We start from the raw sequence: 18,170 nt of genomic DNA, 5'->3' as shown, positions 1-18,170 counted from the left end.
ACACCCCGGCCCTCACCCAGCCCAGCACCTCTCTCCCAGCACAGCACCCTTCACCCCTCTCCAAGCACAGCACCCTACACCCCTCTTCCAGCACAGCACCCCCTCTCCCAGCACAGATCACAGCACCAATCACCCCTCTCCCAGCACAGCATCCATCACCCTACTCCTCACCAAACACAGCAACTCCCCTTTCCCAGCACAGTATGATGTCAGCATCCCTATCTCAGCACAGCACCCCCTCACCCAGCACAATACCCCTCACCCAGCACAGCACTCTCACCCAGCACCCATATCCCAGCAGAGCGGCCCTCTTCCAGTTCCAGACTTACAGTACTTGAAAGCAGCCTGCAGAGCTGCCTGACTTGAGGTACACCAAGCCACGGACGGTGGACCCACTCTTCCCGGCACAGGCTGGCAGGCCACGTCTCGTTGCATGCCGCCCTAGCACTGACCACTAGCCGCCATCCAGGTGTCCCACCCCTGCAAACCTCCGCTAGCTGCTCCACTGTTTGCTGCTGCCAGGCCCAATCGGAGCTGTCAGCTGACCTCCAATCGTGGACGCTGTGCAGTAGCAGCTGCCAGAGTCTCTGCCCAGCCGGCAACAGGTGACCTAGCCGTGCCTATCCACACCTCCTCCGGCCCTAAGGGGGTTGGATACCCCTGGGCATTTCAAATGCCCTAGGCATTTGCTTAGTTTGCCTTAGCCTAGGGCCGGCTCTGTATATGATGGTCGGAAAACATTTACTCCACACAGGTTCTGAATTGCCCATATAGACCTATGTGTAGGTGGCAATCAGACCTTATCCTGCCTCCACTGGAAACTTGTTGATCTCATCCCTGTGGTTTTCCATAGAGGAGAGAGAACTTAAGGGTCTTGAAAGCCTGAGCAGCTTTCAAGCCACTGGCGTAGATTTTGTCACTGACTTCCAAAGTTATGTGTATACCTGTTGTAACTATTAAAAGAAAATATGAAGTTTAAAGAAAAATGTGTATGTATCCTACCTAAATACTACACGATTTCCACACAATGCGTCGCACGAGGCGTCTAAAATCGTGCAATTGGCCCAAAATCGCGCCAGTGTATGGCCAGCATTAGTGAGGCACATGACCGATCACATCACGACCCATCGTATAGGGGTGAATGATCGTACGTGAGATTGTATGTATATCATGTGTCAAAAAGCACCAAATCGTGCGGCCGGGACTGCCAGGGAGCTGCAAGGGAAATCGTATGCTGAATCGCATCTTATGCTGGTCGTACTAGTGTATGGCCAGCATAACTCTGGATTTAATATGAACTTGCATTAGTCATACAGTTTGCTTAGTCTGTGAGGTTAAAAGGATACTTTTGTAGCTTTCAAACAGGTTTTTGGCAGACTGCCAATTTCCACTTGAGCCAGCCCTGGAAACAGTGTTTTCAGAGTTCCCATTTTTAGGGATTGTGTGACAGTGTGTGGCCCTGGCGAAGTTCAAACCTAGGCAAAAACCTAATCCTTGTCAAGCTACACCACCATGCCAAATTTGGTGGAGCGAAGTCCAAAACTCTGGCCGTGCATAAAATACAAACAGACATTCAGACAAACACACTTTTGCACTTATTATATAGACTAGCTGAAGTAGCCAGCGTTGCCCATGTTTACATTTTCAAGTTATTAAGTTTTATGATGCGATATCATCCAAATCCATCCAGTAGATGGCCCAGAACAGGCTCCCTGGGTCAGAGTTCTGCCCAGCTTACACCAACGATAGGTCCGACCAGGACCTCAACCCCCTAGTATGTATTCTGGGATCCAATGTAAGGCTCAGAACAGGCTCTCTTGGTCAAAGTTCTGCCCGGTGCACTCCGCCGTGAGGTCCGACCAGAACCTCAACCACTCCATTAGGCACCCCAGACCATTTGCCACCGGTCTGTGAAACTTTCATCAAAATCCATCCAGTGGAAGGCCCAGAACAGGTTCCTCAGGTCAAAGTTCTGTCCAGCATCTCTGGGTCAAAGTTCTGCCCAGCGTACACCAACGGGAGGTCTGACCGGGACTTCAATCTCCTAGTATGTCTTCTGGATCTAATGTTACCACTCTGTGAAGTTTTTGTCCAAATTCATCCAATGGAAGGCTCAGAACAAACTCCCCGGGTCAAAGTTCTGCCCAGCGTACCCCAAAGGGAGGTCCGACTGGGACACTAACCCCCCTAAAACCTGGCCAGGATACAACTGGACCACCTCGCGTTGTTTTCATCCCAATCGGTGCGGGGTATCCGAATGTCGCGTTGTCACTATGTGGTCTAATAGCTTACCTGTTTTGAAATTAAATAACTATGTAAGATTTGGCAGCTGGGCTCCACATGGAATCAGCCCTGTGTGCAACTGAAAAATCACTTAAACAGCCCTCTGAAGGGGACGAGATGTGTGTACTCTGGGCCTGATTCAGACCCGGTCGCAAGCGCTGAGCGCTCGCAACCGGGTCCGATGTTTGCCCACGGCTCTGTCGTACGCATGCGCGAGACCCGGCTAGCGACGGGTGCTCCGTCGCTCTGGGTCTCACACCAAAGGGAGCGAGCTGTCGATGGTGACTGACAGCTCGCCTCGTTTGGTAGGCGTGGCGGGGGGGTGGCTTCACAAACGGAGGCGTTCCCAAGCGAACGCCTGCCGTTTGTGGGCGGCCCCACTGACATCACAAGTGATGTCAGTGGGAGAGCTTCCGGCTCTATTAGAGCCAGAAGCTCTCTGGGGCTTGCGGCCACGAGAACCTACCACAAGGGTCTCGTCGCTGCCCGATGGTCGCAATGGTCTTGACTATCGCGACCATCATCCTGGCCGCTCACAATAGCTGTGGGTGGTCACCCACAGCTATGCGAGTGGCCAGGAGGCCGCACAAAAAAAAAAAAAAAAACGCCCAGATTCAGAGCGAGTGCTCTTTCAGAGCGTCCGGCTCTGAATCAGGGCCTCTGACCCTAGTGTAAGGGTAAAGTTGATAGTGATGACTGTATTTGATTAGGCGCAAGTAGTAAAAATGCACCCATTTATGCAGAGCCCCTAAAATGGATGCAGCAGTATTTTAAAAGTGATGTTACACTGTGTTACACATACATTTTACATAATTGTTCTCAGCTCCAGTGCTTAGGGACCCCTAACAGTACATGTTTTACAGGTCGTCTCAGTATCACCAGTGAAATAATTAGCTCCACCTGTGGATCTTTTAATACATATCAGCCAGTAATAGATACACCTGTGCACCAGCTAGGAGATCTGTAAAACATGCACTGTTAAAGATGTATGTATTAAGGTGCATACACACAACGATTTTTTGAATGATTATCGATAACGATATAGTTTATCGTTCACTTTCTGAGCTAAAACGATGAACGATTATCGTTCATGCGCGTTCACGTTTGTAGTTCAGTCAGACTGACCAACAGAACGACTTTCATTAAGGGAATATGCAAAAATCTTTGTAGTTCAAAAAAATCGTTCATTACACTTTAAAAAATCTGACATAATCTGACAGAAAATCTTTGGCAATCATTGTGTGTATGCAGCTTTAAGGGTAAGTTCTGGTGTCATCACTTCAGTGCTCACATTGAAATGTTCTAATAGAAGTGAAAAATGCTTCATTCATTGCAGATTCTTTATAGATGAACTAATTTATATTGATAATTTATTGGTCACTGTAGGATGGGAACCAACATGTTCAGCAGCCGCCGCAGGACCAGGGACTTGAGGATGACCTGCCAGGAGATAAAAGGACATCGACTGTGAATGTTCTCATTGCCAATGAACATGTGCCGGCTCACAGGTGTGTGATTCAGTCCGCGTCTTCCTCTCTGCTTATTGCAGTGACTCAGATCTTCACATATATTGAACCTTTCTCTTCTTGCTCTATTACAATTGTGTTTTCAGTTCTCTGATTTTATATGTATAAGTGTTATATATATGTGTGTGTGTCTGTGTGTGTGTGTACATATAGCCCTTATATTAAGGCTGAATCTAAAAAGATGGAATTATCCCATAGAGAATTCCAGAGGGGGGGGCTACACCTCAAAAGCTATTGGAGGTACTGAGCTGAAATTTGGAATGGATGGGTAGAATTGTCGCTTGGTACTGCATGCCAAATTTCAGGGCAAAAACAAAAAAAATGAGGATTTGGGAGTCATCTAAAGTTCCAACTGTCAGTTTTTCCTGACACTCTCAATTAGGACCATTTTTCTGCTGTTCTCTATGGGGGATTTTTGGAAAGGCGTAGCTCAGGGTAGGAGGCGAATTTAGACTTTGGGTTTGTTTTATTAGGTAGCTATTGTTCCAGGGTAGGTGCTATTGGGGTTCAGTTCAATTAGAAAGTTACAGTTTTAAAACTATTATCTCACGAATGCGCCATTATACATATAGGAAGTTTCAACTTGTTGCGCAGCCTCAGTTGGTGCGTTCTGCAGGTGTACTCACTGTGGCTTCACTTGGGTGCACCAAGATGGCTGCGGGCGGTAGCGGCCCTGGGACCTGGCAATGGCAGTGGGTGGTGGCAGCGGCGGGGACCAGCGGCAGTGCGGCCATCAGCCGGACCCAGCGGTGGCGGGGGAACCGGCGGCGCTGCGGACGTTGGCGGTGAGCCTGGATCCGAGAGGATCCAGTCCTTGCCTGCCATTCTGCAGAGTTGGGCAGCGGAGCCCATTTCAAAAATGGCGCCTCAGATCCAATCACGGCTCGCAACGTCATTGCCTTATGTAAGCAAGTGTGAGGAGGCGGCATGGCAGTCCGACGGCCGGGAGGGAGCAATGAAGAGCTCCTGAAGAAGGAAGACTCCAGAAGTCCTAGTGGGCGGCGGCCATGCAAAAGAGCTGACACAAGCTGCCGTCCACTGGGTGAAGAGGACAACAGAAGCCCTGGGGAGGTGGCAGCCGTGTAAAAGATCTAATAGGCTGCCACCCCTGGGTGAAGACGCCAAAGCCCTGGCGAGTTGGTGCCCGACAGGTGAAGACGCTGAAGCCCTGGGCTGGCACCAGCCACACAAAAGAGCTTAAACGCCGCCGTCCCCCAGGCAAAGATGCTGAAGTCCTGGTGGGTTGGCTCCCTCCAGACGAAGACGCTGAAGACCTGGTGGGTTGGGCCTGCCAGCTGGAGATGCCAAAGCCCTGGGGTGGCGGCGGCCACGCAAAAGAGCTTAAAGGCCGCTGCCCCCCAGGTGAAGAGGCAGTAAAATAAAATATTACAATATTAAAGTGTATTGTGTTTATTTTAATATTGCTTTTGCTGTGGAACTACAGGTACCAGTGGGCCTGTAATGCCCTGCATGCTGGTACTTGTGGTTCTCCAAGTAGAAGCATGCGGGGAAGGCTTGGTGGGACCTTCAGTTCAACAGCAAAAGACAATTTTTTTACTTTTATAAAATCCACTACACTATCAACCCTGCACGTCCGCCCCAGGGGTGCCGGGGCTAGCCCCGGGCTATCAGCCTAGGCCTGGGGTGCCCTGGAGAGGTGGACCCCCTTTATTGGTGGGCTCCAGGGATCCCCGGCCTGGGCTGACTAGCGGTCAGGGTTAACGCTTTGGCTGGGGGGCCCTGTGAAAGGGCTTCTCTGGCTGTGGCATTACCCTCCTGCTAGAAAAAGTCTGATGCTGGTTCTGGATAATACAGGAGGCCCTACTAATTTTTCACCCTGTATTTCCAGAACCAGGACCGGATCAGAGCCCACTGCTGGTTGCTCAAAGTACAGGGGACCCCTACGTAGTTTGGCTCAAAGTACGGGGGACCCCTACGTAGTTTGGCAACCAGGGCTGGTTCTGACTAGCCCAGTGCTGGTTATGCTAGACACGGGGGACCCATACACTTTTTGCCCCCTGTATTTTCACAACTAGGACTGGCAGTGAAAAGCCCCGGGACTGGTTGTGCCTTAGGATGATGATTGCCCCAGGGGTACTGGGGATAACCGAGGCTATCAGTCTAGGCCTGGGGTGCCCTGAAGAGGGGGTCCCCTTTATTGGGGGTGGGATCCTCAGCTACCCAGGGATCCCTGGTTTGGGCTGACTAGCGGTCAGGGAAAATGCTTTGGCTGGGGTACCCGGTGAATGGGCCCCCCTTGCTGTGGCATTACCCCCTCCCCCTGCTAGAAATGGTCCGGTCCTGGTATTGCTAAATACAGGGGAACCCTACTAAATTGTTTCCCCTGTATTTCCAAAATCATGACCGGCTCAGAGCCCAGTGCTGGTTGTGCTAAATAAAGGGGACCCCTATGTCTTTTGTCCCCTGTATTTTCACAACCAGGACTGGCTCTGAAAAGCCTGGGTCTGGGTGTGCTAAATACGGGGACCCCTATGCTTTTTGTCTCCTGTATTTTCACAATTAGGCCTGGCGGTGAAAAGTCGGGGCTGGTTGTGTTTTGGGAAAGGGGAAAAACACATCTTTTTATTTTTTTATTTTACACATTCAATTTTTAACATAGATGCATAGATGGATCTCACTGATACTTCCATCCATCTGTGACTTATTGGTTTTATTTTCTCAGGTGCATGACCAGTACTGGTGAGCCCTCTGTCGCCTGCTGATGCCCCTGTGCACTGCCCCGCTGCTGCCACTACCCTGCACACCTACAACCCACCCCTGCAGCCGTCTCTCACTCTGCACTTCCCAAACCACCTCTTCCACCTGCGCTAGTGTAATATTTTGTTGCCCTTCTCCCCTGCAGGTGGCACGTTTTGCTCCTCCAAACCCTGAGAGTTAATACATTTAAAAAAGCAATGAAATTCCATAAACAAAAAACCTTACGGTTTCACATGTCCCATGAAGGCTTCTTAGACATGATCTGAATTTTCACAAAACCTACTGAATTTCTGCCACTCAAACTTATGCCATACAGATATGGTATGCCATCACACCCTGTGGTTAACTGCAGATTCAGCACAGAGTGAGATTGCTGTCACTCACCAAATGGTGGAGCTGCTAATACGCACAATTCTGTATTGCGCAAGGAACACGTCCATTAAGTGCTTTTTTAAGTTTGAGTGGAAGAAATTTCTTTGGTTTTGTGAAAATTCAGATCATGTCTAAGAAGCCTTAATGGGACATGTTTCCTTTTGTTTATGGAATATATACAATATGTGTATGTGAGTGTATATGTATTTATGTATATGTGTATGCATATATATATATATATATATATATATTGTGTGTGTATGTGTATATGTATGTATGTATGTATATATATATATATATATATATATATATAATACGTACACATAGACTGATATACACACTCACTAATAGTAAGTTTTGGTGGCACTCTGATTCATAGGCAGGACTGCGGGGTGGTCCGGGTATGTACAGGACCACCCATTACAGCAAGGATTAGAAAGAGCAGTGTGATCTCAGGCTTGGCTGTTACTGTTACACACAGGAAAGGCTAGCTAACTGACTGTAGTGCTGAAGGTCCGAGCTGTCTCACTGCTAAAGGCACTCAGCCTCGCGACACACTGTGACACGGCTACCCTCCTCTGTCAGCCATTCAGATGTTGCAGAAGCTGACAAGGTAGAGCAGAATTGACTAGTCACAAACTGCAGTCTCTTTATTGATGCTTGTGATTTGCCCTCCCAAGTCTGGAATTGTGAAAAGAATTGCAGGATTCTCGGGGAAAGTGATTGCATTGAGCTGCCACCAGACAACAGCTAGAACAGGGGTGTGCTGCCTATTGGTCTGCTGTAGTACATGTAGGGCAGTCCACCTTCCTCTGCATAGCAGGCACTTCCCTCACCTTCCTTCGCGCTGCATTACTGTGACTGTATTAGACAGTTACAGTGAAATTCACAATTGAACATATATAAATAAGTAGCTGGGATACCCGGCGTTGTCCGGTTTAAAGACTGGACCCTAAAGTACTTCTGCAGCCTTAATTTTTTTACATTGTCCTCTCCTATAACCTGGATAACTAAGCAAATTAGGAGTAAATGACAGCGCAGGCAATATATTCTCATATCGTTTGGAATGGGGACTATCAGGAGCAGATTGACTTACAGAACAGAAATCAGTATAGCTTCCAAAATCACTTGAGTTTCAGAAATCACTGCAGAACAGAGGAGGTGATTAAGCTGCGGATGGATATGGCATCGCAGCTGCGATAGTTGTAATATGGTAATGCAGCATTGGATCATCTGCAATCCCTTCAGCCAGCTGAGTGACCATAGGTGACAGGCCTCCATTTTAGGAAACAGAGGCAGTCACCGCCCGCTCCCCGCCCAGAAACAGCAGCAGACTGGCAATCACTGACAGTCTGCTGCCGGACTGCGTGCAGGATCGCAGACCTGTACTGCACATGTGCAAATTCCCGATGTTCAGGAATCTGCGTGATCCCTGTCACTGTGTCCGCAGCTGAATCACCCCCTGAAATCACTCTGCAGATCAACATTGTCTAGCAGGGCTGCCATCAGGGGGGAATTGCAGTCCCATTTCCGGACAGAAGGGGGCATGTCCGCGGTGGCACTGTGGCTGCGATCAATCTGTGTGGCCCTAACTGTGTGGAGTTTGTATATTCTCCCTCTGCTTGCGTGGGTTTACTCCGGGAGCTCCGGTTTCCTCCCACACTCCAAAAATATACTGGAAGTTTAATTGTCTCCCAGCAAAAATTAACCCTAGTCTGTATGTGTGTGTGCTTGTACATGTGGTAGGGAACATAGATTGTAAGCTCCACTGGGGCAGGGACTGATGTGAATTGCCAAATATTCGCTGTAAAGCACTGCGGAATATGTGTGCGCTATATAAATAACTGGTAATAAATAATCTCTGCAAAACAGGGGTGTGCAGTGCTCTACTCAGGGGGGCAGTATTTCCAATCCAGGGGTGTGCTGTCTGTCCACGGGCTATAAAAAAAAAATTAAAAAAAAAGCAACTACAAGTTCAAAAATAATAATAATAATAAAAAAAGTTATCCATATAAGCACTGTGACGCTGTATGCCGTACCCCCCAGTGTATCCATATATAAGCACTGTGACACTGCTGGCCGTACTGCAGTGTAATATTCATACAAGTATGGTGATGTTGTTGGTCATTCATACCCCAGTGTAATATTCATATAAGTATTGTGACACTGTCAGTCATTCATACCGCAGTATAATATTCATAAGTGTTGTGACGCTGCCATCTGTACCGCAGTATAATATTCATACAAGGATTGTGACGCTGTAGGTCATACCACAGTGTAATATTCATACAAGTACTGTGAAGCTGCAGGCCGTGCTCCAGTTTATCCATAGAAATACTGTGATGCACGCTGTACCCCAGTTTATCCATATAAGTACTGTGACGCTGCAGGTCGTACCCAGTGTATTCTTCCATACCCCAGTCTACCCATATAAGCACTGTGGCTTCCGTATCCCAGTGTATCCATATAACCACTGTGACGCTGCAGGCCGTACCGTCAGTGGCGGGCTGGGCTGAGGGGCAGGGTGCCATCTGCCCGCCAGGCCAGTACATTTCTACTACTGTAGGGCCGCCGGCACACCCAGCAAGCAGGGAGATTCGTCTGCCAGCCTTTTAGTGTTTACACTAACCACGGCAGCCTGTCAGTGGCTGTCTGAGGCTCTGCCCCCCGGTCACGAGCCGCGAACCACCCCCCCCCCCTCCCAGCCACGTTACCGGTGGACCAAATTTGGCCACCAACAGATATGGCGACGCAGTGGAAGGCTTCACCTCCCTGCGCTGCGCACTAAAGTGACCAGTGACTCCTCTCCTCTGCGCCCTATGAAGACGCGTGACATCACAAAGGCACCGCCACCGCGCCCTGAAGGAACGGAAGCAGCAGCAGCACTGCAGAGCAGTTACAGGCAGCTCCATGAAGGTGGTCCGAACCTGGCAGGATGACTGAACCTCCTGAGGTGAGGTACCATCCCTGTTGGCTGCTGCTGAAATATTAAATATTTAAGTATAATGCACTGCAGGCTAAGGCTAAATATATATACTGTGTATGTATATGTATGTGTGTGTGTGTGTGTATATATATATATATATATATATATAATATGTATATATAATAATGTGTGTGTGTGTGTATGTATATATTTATATATATATATATATATATGTACGAGGGTTGTTCAAAAAGTAATGCCTAGATGCTCACAACTCAAGTTTTATTATAGATACAGATTTTAAAATTTGCAGTAAAATACTTTGAAGTCTTAGTAACAGAATGACTCTACTCAAAAAATTCACCATCTGCCCTCAAACATTTTCTCCACCTCTCAACCCAAGCTGTTAATCCACTTTGGAAAAATTCCAGTGGTAGGCGTTTGACCCAGGAACGTACGGCGTTTTTAACATCCTCTTCAAAATGTTGACCCCGGAGACAGTATTTGAGAGGGCCAAACAGATGACAGTCAGAAGGGGCTAAATCAGGACTGCATGGTGGTTGTGGCATTATTGCCCACCCAATTTTGGCAATGGCCGCAGATGTTGCCATCGAAGTGTGAGGTCTGGCATTGTTGTGGTGTAAGATGACATTTGACAGTGGAATTGTTGACCTTTTTTTGCGGATAGCTTCTTTCAGCTTCTTAAGTGTAATAATGTATCGATCACTGTTGATTGATTGGTTTGGTTCCAAGTAATCGATGAGAATAACACCTCGGCAATCCCAGAAGAATGTGTGATTTAAACTTTTTTGGCCTAGGTGAACTTGGGTGTTTCCATTGCTTTGATTGGACCTTTGTTTCTGGATCATAAAGGAATACCCATGTCTCATCTCCTGTAATGACATTTTCCAAAAACGTCTCAGGGTTGGCTTCAGAGTTGGTCAAAAGGTCATTGCACACTTCCACCCTCTGGGCCTTATGATCCCTGGTTAATTGCTTTGGAACCCATTTAGCACACACTTGACGATATCCCAAATCATTGATTAGTGTTTTTACAGTGCCGTGGCTACATTCAAGTTCATCACTGACATCTCTGATGGTCACACGGCAGTCTTTCTGAATCATGGCATCAACTTTGTGTCGGTTCTCTGCTGTCACTGCAGTTGATGGTCTGCCACCACGAGGTTTGTCGCACGCGGACGATTCTCCCGATTGAAAACGTTTCATCCACCTTCTGACAATACTATAGTCAATTGTACGCTCACCATACACTTTTTTCAGTCTTCTGTGGATTTCTGTAGCACTGCAGCCTTCTTTTTCCAGAAATTCAATTTTCATCTTGGATGCCATGGTATTTCTTGGACTACCTAAACAAAAATACATATATAGCTAGCAGACATATTAAACTACAAAATGACAAAGTTTCAAATAAATATTGCATATTATTTCAGAGTTATGAGCATTTAGGCATTACTTTCTGGACAACCCTCGTATAAATATATACTGTACATATATATATATATATATATATATATGTAGACATATGTACACACACACACATATGTATAGATATATTTATAAATGTGTATATATTTAAAATATTTAGATCATATATGATTTTTTCTTACATATAAAGATGTGGGGTGGGTATGGGATACCGACAGTAGGGATCCCGGGGGTCAGAATCCCGATGCTGACATCCCGACAGGGTTAACATACCGACACTTGTTGATCAGTATGCTAATCCTACCCTAACCCAACCTCTTTGATGGCTAACCCTAACCTCCCCCCCTAGTGCGTGAATCTAACCTCCCCGCACCCTAAACCTAACCCTCCTCCCAATCCCGCTACCTTCGGCATCCCAGGATTCTGAGCGGCTCCGGAATTCTGACGACAGTAATGTCAGCGTCGCCATGGACTAGGGATCCAGATGTTTACAAACCATGCAAGGCAGCACTCATTGCAAAAAAGTAGAAACGGGAGACCAATTCACAGACGTTTCAATGTTTTTAGAAGAAAACATTTTCATCAGGGCTACTAAACTAAAATATATATGTGTGCATATTAAAAAATATATAGAGCATGTATGATTTTTCATATACTGAATGTCTGTGTATATTATAAATATATATCTGTATATTTAAAAAAATATAGGCCGCGATTCAATTGAAAGCAAAGCTGAATAGCCCCGGGAGGGACCTCCCGTAGCTATTCAGTTCAGCGCGATGTTAAGTCGGAGAATGCCTGTTCTCGCCCCCCTTAACCTGGCTGTTTATTCGCGAGAACCGGCATTCTCCGACTAAAGTGCCAGCCGCGCAGCACTTTAGTGGGATTTCTTCTCAGGAGAGTGCGAGGAGAAATCCTTTAGTCGGACCAAACATCACGCTGAATTGAGCTCCCCTCAGGGCTATTCAGCATCGCTTGGAATTGAATCGCGGCCATATAGAGGGCATGTATGATTTTTCATGTATTTCTCTCTCCCTCTCTATCACCCCCCATCTCTCTCTCCCTCTCTCTCCTCAGTATGAGAGAAAATCCAAATATTGCAGGCGCGCTCCAAAGCTAACAACCACACTGGGAGGTCAAAGTATAGTATAAGTTATAATATTGCCACTCAATGTAGAAAAACCAGGCTGTAGCTTTTGTGAACGAACTCTTTCATTGTGTATAAAACATTTTCTTCAGGTTGACTACAAACATAATAGTTACCAAGCTAAATACCCACACCAGACCGTCCATGTTGCTTCTTCGCCACAAGATCCCAGTCACAATCTTTGTTACAGCTTGTTGTGGTTTGGATGCTTCGTGGCACCGAATCTATTGAGACCTGTGATGTAATCAAGCCGCGTGGGATCCTGCGGTGAAGCAGCGCAATGGACGATCCGGTGTGGGTATTTTGCTTGGTAAAGTATATTAGCCTTTTTTTTTTTGCATTAAGTGCTGCTGTGATTGCCTATACTATATATAAATATATATAATATCACGGGTGGTATGTTTTCTGATTCACTTTCCAGAATTTAAGTACTGCATGTGGCTCCATGTTTATTTGCTATTATCTTTATTTGTATAGAGTTTATAGATCTAAGTTGTAAATTACACCAAAATGAATATCTCTTGCAATTACTTATTGTATTCTTATCTTTTTATATGTTCCATGTGTCTTGTAGCAATTGTGTTTTTTATTATTCTGTTCACAATCAGAGAATGTGCAATATATATATATATATATATATATATATATGTGTATATATATTGTGACACAGTTAGGTTAGGGGGTCCCTTTCCTGGGTAGAGGACTCCTTCCTTACACACACACACAGCAGCAGGGAAGCAGCACACCAGTCTGGAAGCGAGTACAAGCTGGTCGGCGCCAGTCTTTATTGTACAATGTCAGAAATAACATAAAGAAAACATAAACATAAATCCTAGCCCTGTCGGGGCGCTAACTTCACAGGTAGTTCCCTCACTACCAGAACCTGGCAGGGCCTAATGCCCTCGCCAGCAACAAAGCACAGCACAGTACTCACAGATAGGTTTTCCAAGTGTCTCTGAGCAAACTCCCTGTCTGCTCTCCCATGTGAGACAATCAGCCCTAAACACACTAGGCTTATATTGGCCACTCTCAGGTGGAAAACTAACAACCTGTTACCAGGCTGCGAGAACCAAAACCTGGAGTGGCCGTGGGTGGAGCCCTCCCTCTCCTCTCACCCACAACCCCCAGGTCCCAAACCGGCTTTTCAAAAAGCCGAAACTCAAGCCTGCTACACTGCAGACTTTCTCCTGGGGGTTTAAAACACATAATGACAGGAATCTGGGACAAATGTACCTGCCACAGACCACTTTACCAGTGATCCTATCACAATATATATATATATATATATATATAATGCTATTGGTGATTTATACGAGGACGCTTTGGTCCTGGGACCCATCTTCTATCAGATAAATGCATACATTTTTTTTGCTTTGTGAACAGATTTTATGAAGCTTAAGTACCGTATTGTATAGTGGTAATTAGAGGTGAGTGGGTTCAGTTCTCAGAGAACCGTACCCACCCAAATTTCAGGGATCCGGGGCGATCCGAGCCACAGCTTGGACCTCCCTGCCTGCCCTGGATCCCTCTCCGAGGCAAAACCTTGCGATCCCACTGTCGGGATTTGAGCAGGCTTAACGCTTACTGGCTAAGATTGCTGGCATTGCAATGCCAGCAGATGCAATGTGCCACATAAGACCCGATTACTATAATTTCTTATTCGTGGCAATAAGAAATTAATTTCTGCCAGGATGTACTAATATACACACACGCAAGGATGGTGTTCCGAAAGAAGCCCATCCCTGTGATATGTAAAAATAAAGTGATTGCTAATGCGATCACTTCTTCTAGGCTTGGGACCTGGTGGTGCTACATCAGACTGTGCGTGCGGCCAATGGAGGTGAGGGATCCTATGGATCTCTTTCCAGGTAAGTTTTTCAAAGTGTAGCCCAGTGGCTACAATGGCTTACGACATCTGAAGGTGGCATTAGTTAGCGGTTTCAATCTCATTGATACCACTACTAAATCATATTTGTGGATTTGAAAATTGTTGAATATTTGTTTTATGTGCTTCATGTATTAAACTGTACTTCACTATATACATTTTTTCCCCTTATTTTTGGGTACCAACCCGGGGATATGTGAGCACTATGCAAACAATATTAAATAAAACCAGAAAAACGACTAAGGTCTGTGATTGTATTTATAGCGCTGATAAGGAGGTCTCAAATACTTTTATATTTCATACCATTGGTGAAGGTGTGAGGATACCTTCTACTTTTTGACTCCTCCCATCTGCAGCTTTGCTAGCCTGCGCACCGGTTCACCTATCACCCTTTCTTGATATATTCAATCTCTGGAACGGTTTGCATTTTTGAGCTTGGTAACGTCAGCATTTTATCAGCCCCCATAGTAACCTATCGAAGATAGTTTTGCATTAGAAAACGGGGGATCTCAGCACTGATGCAGACCTATATCCATCCAACCAGATGGTACTTAATATTTGCAGGTAGCCCCCGAAAAGGGTATCCCGCAAATATTTTTTGATACATATTAACCATATTGTGGAGGTTTACACAGGTGCCTTTAGAATATTTTACGGGGGCACTCTAAATTCCCAAACCTCTCCGGTGTATGTTGATCGCTAGAATGGTGCCTGTATTTTACTTGGGTGTTTCCGATGCTCGCTGTGCATCAGTAACTAGAATCCTTTCTGTATTGTATACAGTTCAAGGAATGCTTTGACAGAACAATATATTATTGCCTATTTAAGCCACACCCACATTAGATAAACCACACCTATAAGGTTATTGTCACACCCATTTTTTGAATTGTAGTGCACCAGGGCCACTTGCTTGTGTTTGCCCCCCAGACTGAAAGTTGCCAGCCAGCCCCCAGCACGGTGACGCTGCAGACTGGACCCCAGTGAATGCTTTTGTACCCCAGTATTAAAATAACATAATTAGTAGTAGGTAGGACAACAGTCAAATGCAATACACAAAATAAAATAACGTTAAAAAGATCAAAATCATCATACAGTAAAAACTTCATATAATATAGAGTTAATTCAATTGCTCCCAAAGTCCAGTATACAGATTAATGCATCAATAGATCACTTGAAGTTTCAAAGGAGACAATCTACTGTGTTTGTTCCTGTTGTGCTAAATGAGCGGGTTGTTGCAGCTACAGTGAGGCTAATGGTCTCTTAGTACATGGAGGTAGGTGAATAAATTATATATAAAAAGTTCTGATATGCGCACCCTGTACCTGTATAGATCCTCCTCCTCCTGATTCTGAGCTGCAATATGTTGCTGACTTCTTTCTCCTGCTGTCAGCTTCGATCAGTGTACTGGTCTGTGGCCCCCCTTCTGATCCGATTTAGTGGTTCCGGGGGACGTCCTTCTGACCTCTCCCGTCTGCTGTCACTCTCACTTGCTGCTGACAGAGTGCCACGGAATCCCGAAGGTAAGTACGGGGGTTAGGGTTAGGTACTAGACGGAGGGTTAGGGTTAGGATGTGAGGGAGGTTAGGTTTAGACTTCGGGAAGGGAGGTTAGGGTTAGACACCGTGGGGAGGGAATTAGGGTAGGGAGAGGTGGAGGGTTAGCATACCAACCAACAAAGTGTCGGTATTCTAACCCTGTCGGGATGCAGGCATCGGGATTCTGACCGCCGACATCCTGTACCCAATCTGTCTGAATGTATCGAGTGGGATGTATCCAGTGCTGAGCTGCTCATAAGCCTGCCAAAGTGTGACAGTGTGTGTATGAAACCAGCCCCAGAACCTGTGTAATTTAAGTGTCTTGTTTTTTAGGGGATTGCCCTGATAAAACTACACTGCCATGCCAAATTTGGTGGAGCTAGGTACAAAACTCTGGCCGTGCATAAAGGACAAACAGACAGACACACACATATACTTTCTTGCTTAAAGAAGGGGATTGATGGGGAATGGAATAGTAAGATGAAGGAGATTGAGGATGAGTGGTTGAGGAAATATGAAGATGATTGAGGAGGGACATGATATGAATAGATCGGTCAAAGCACTGGTCTGTACGGCTCACCCCCAGCTTCATAAGTCCTGCTGCACTATGCCCGTGCCATAACTCTCTCAGACTTCTAAAAAAATTATTTTTTTTTCTCTTTATATTAAACTTCAGTTAATAAGTTTTCTTCTTTTGGTAATAATAATGGGGACGCTGCCCACAACCGTTCTTTCAAATCAAATTTTAAATCCGTTTTTTTTAAGCTGCCTTTTTCAAGTTCTCTGCTGATTGTGCGATGTGACATTCACTGTATTCCGTTTTAACAGACATTCAAGTGAGAGACACCGGTGAGCTACAGTGCTGCCTATGTAATTATCAAATATCTTTCTTTTTTGTTAATCAGTAAAAATAAATTATAAAGCACAAAATTAAAAAATGCTTTATTTCGAGAATAAAACTTTTTGTAATGCTTCTGTTCTGGTAACACTATTTGATCATGATGTTATGAGAACATGGTGGACAATCTTGATGCTTGATATAATAAGGATACTACAATAGCTTTTATTGCTAGCAGTACCCCCAATTTTATATAGGGCAATGCAAAAACAAGTTCTTTTGTCTTAGGAAAGACCCCTTTTCTCCAACAAAAAGGCTTTTTGACCCCTGATAAATCAGCCTGTCTTCTATGCGGGATGCAGTCAGGCGACGATATCCTAACACTGACATCCCGACATGGGACTAAAGATAGGCGTCGAAATCCCAACGCCTATCATTAGCCCCACTACAAAATCCTGACACCCAGCACAACACCAAATGAAGGTAAGCCGGGTGTCTTAGCGTTTAGCCGCAGGGAGGGAGGGTTAGGTTTAGGGACCCCCAGGGGGACTTAGGGTTAGGCACTCCCTCCGGGAGGGTAAGGGTGGGGAAAGGGGGGTTAGGGTTAGGCACCACTATGGGGGAGCTAGGGTTAGGCACCCCCCGGTAGGGTTAGGTATAGGGTGCGGGGAGGGGGGGTTAGGTTTAGGCACTAACTGGGGGAGGTTAGGGTTAGGCACCACTAAGTGAATGTTGGAGTAGGGAGAGGAGAGGGTTAGGGTACTTACCTGCTGCAGTCGGGATTTGATCCGTCGGGCTGCCGCTGTCTGTATTTGATTCGGCGGCTAAACAGCCGCCAGCATTTCATACTGATTCCTTCTATGCCTAAAACCACTTCTTAAGGATGGGCTGCTGCTCTTAGGCCAATGTTTATTGCTTGCTCCAGGATAGAATTTGCCAGCCTGCCCCTGAGCTAGAAGGTTAGAAAAGTAAATCTAGTAGATGGTAGGTTAGCTTTAAGCTGTTACATTTTTAGTGATCAACTTCTAAGAATAATTGTAGACATTAGAACTACATTTTATGCTGTTTGTACTATGGCACTCATATTACAATATTTACTTTTAGACATGTGTGAATGAGTCCACTAGAGGCACTTACAATAGTTCTTTGGCATAAAATTAATGGTTGGCACTACTATTTGGAATAATGTTCACTAAAGGCACTTTGTTCTGTGTGGCACAATATAAATTGTGATCTTTGGTGTTGTTGGTAATTTAGAAAGAAAGCCAGTTGAAAAGAAAAACCTAAGGATAGAGATGAAGCTAGAAAACTTGACTGATTGCCACGCTGTCTCATGACCATTATGTAATCTGTCAGGGTAACAAAAGTTATGGCAATGGGTTGGAACTTGGATCTTGGTGGGTGGGTACAAAGTACCCAAGTCTCTTTAGGGACATGGAAGTACAGGAGAGGTGTAACCACGATGGTGCAATCACACAGCCCCCAACTCACACC

At 45.8% G+C, this 18,170-nt stretch overlaps 1 protein-coding gene across 1 annotated transcript in view; it reads left to right on the top strand.

Moving 5' to 3' along the window:
• LOC148474401 (uncharacterized) overlaps positions 1-18,170 on the top strand; it is a 237,928-nt gene that overhangs the window by 161,958 nt on the left and 57,800 nt on the right. Inside the window, exon 9 of the mRNA XM_088458633.1 lies at positions 3,670-3,791. Coding sequence (XP_088314759.1) covers positions 3,670-3,791 — 122 coding nt within the window. The remainder of the gene's footprint in view (positions 1-3,669; positions 3,792-18,170) is intronic.

Source organism: Taudactylus pleione, unplaced genomic scaffold (assembly GCF_031769625.1).
Source record: "Taudactylus pleione unplaced genomic scaffold, aTauple2 ptg000845l, whole genome shotgun sequence".
In the NCBI taxonomy this organism is placed as follows: domain Eukaryota; kingdom Metazoa; phylum Chordata; class Amphibia; order Anura; family Myobatrachidae; genus Taudactylus; species Taudactylus pleione.
The sequence above is the reverse complement of the archived record's forward strand: the minus strand, read 5'-3'. Positions and strand labels throughout refer to the sequence as shown.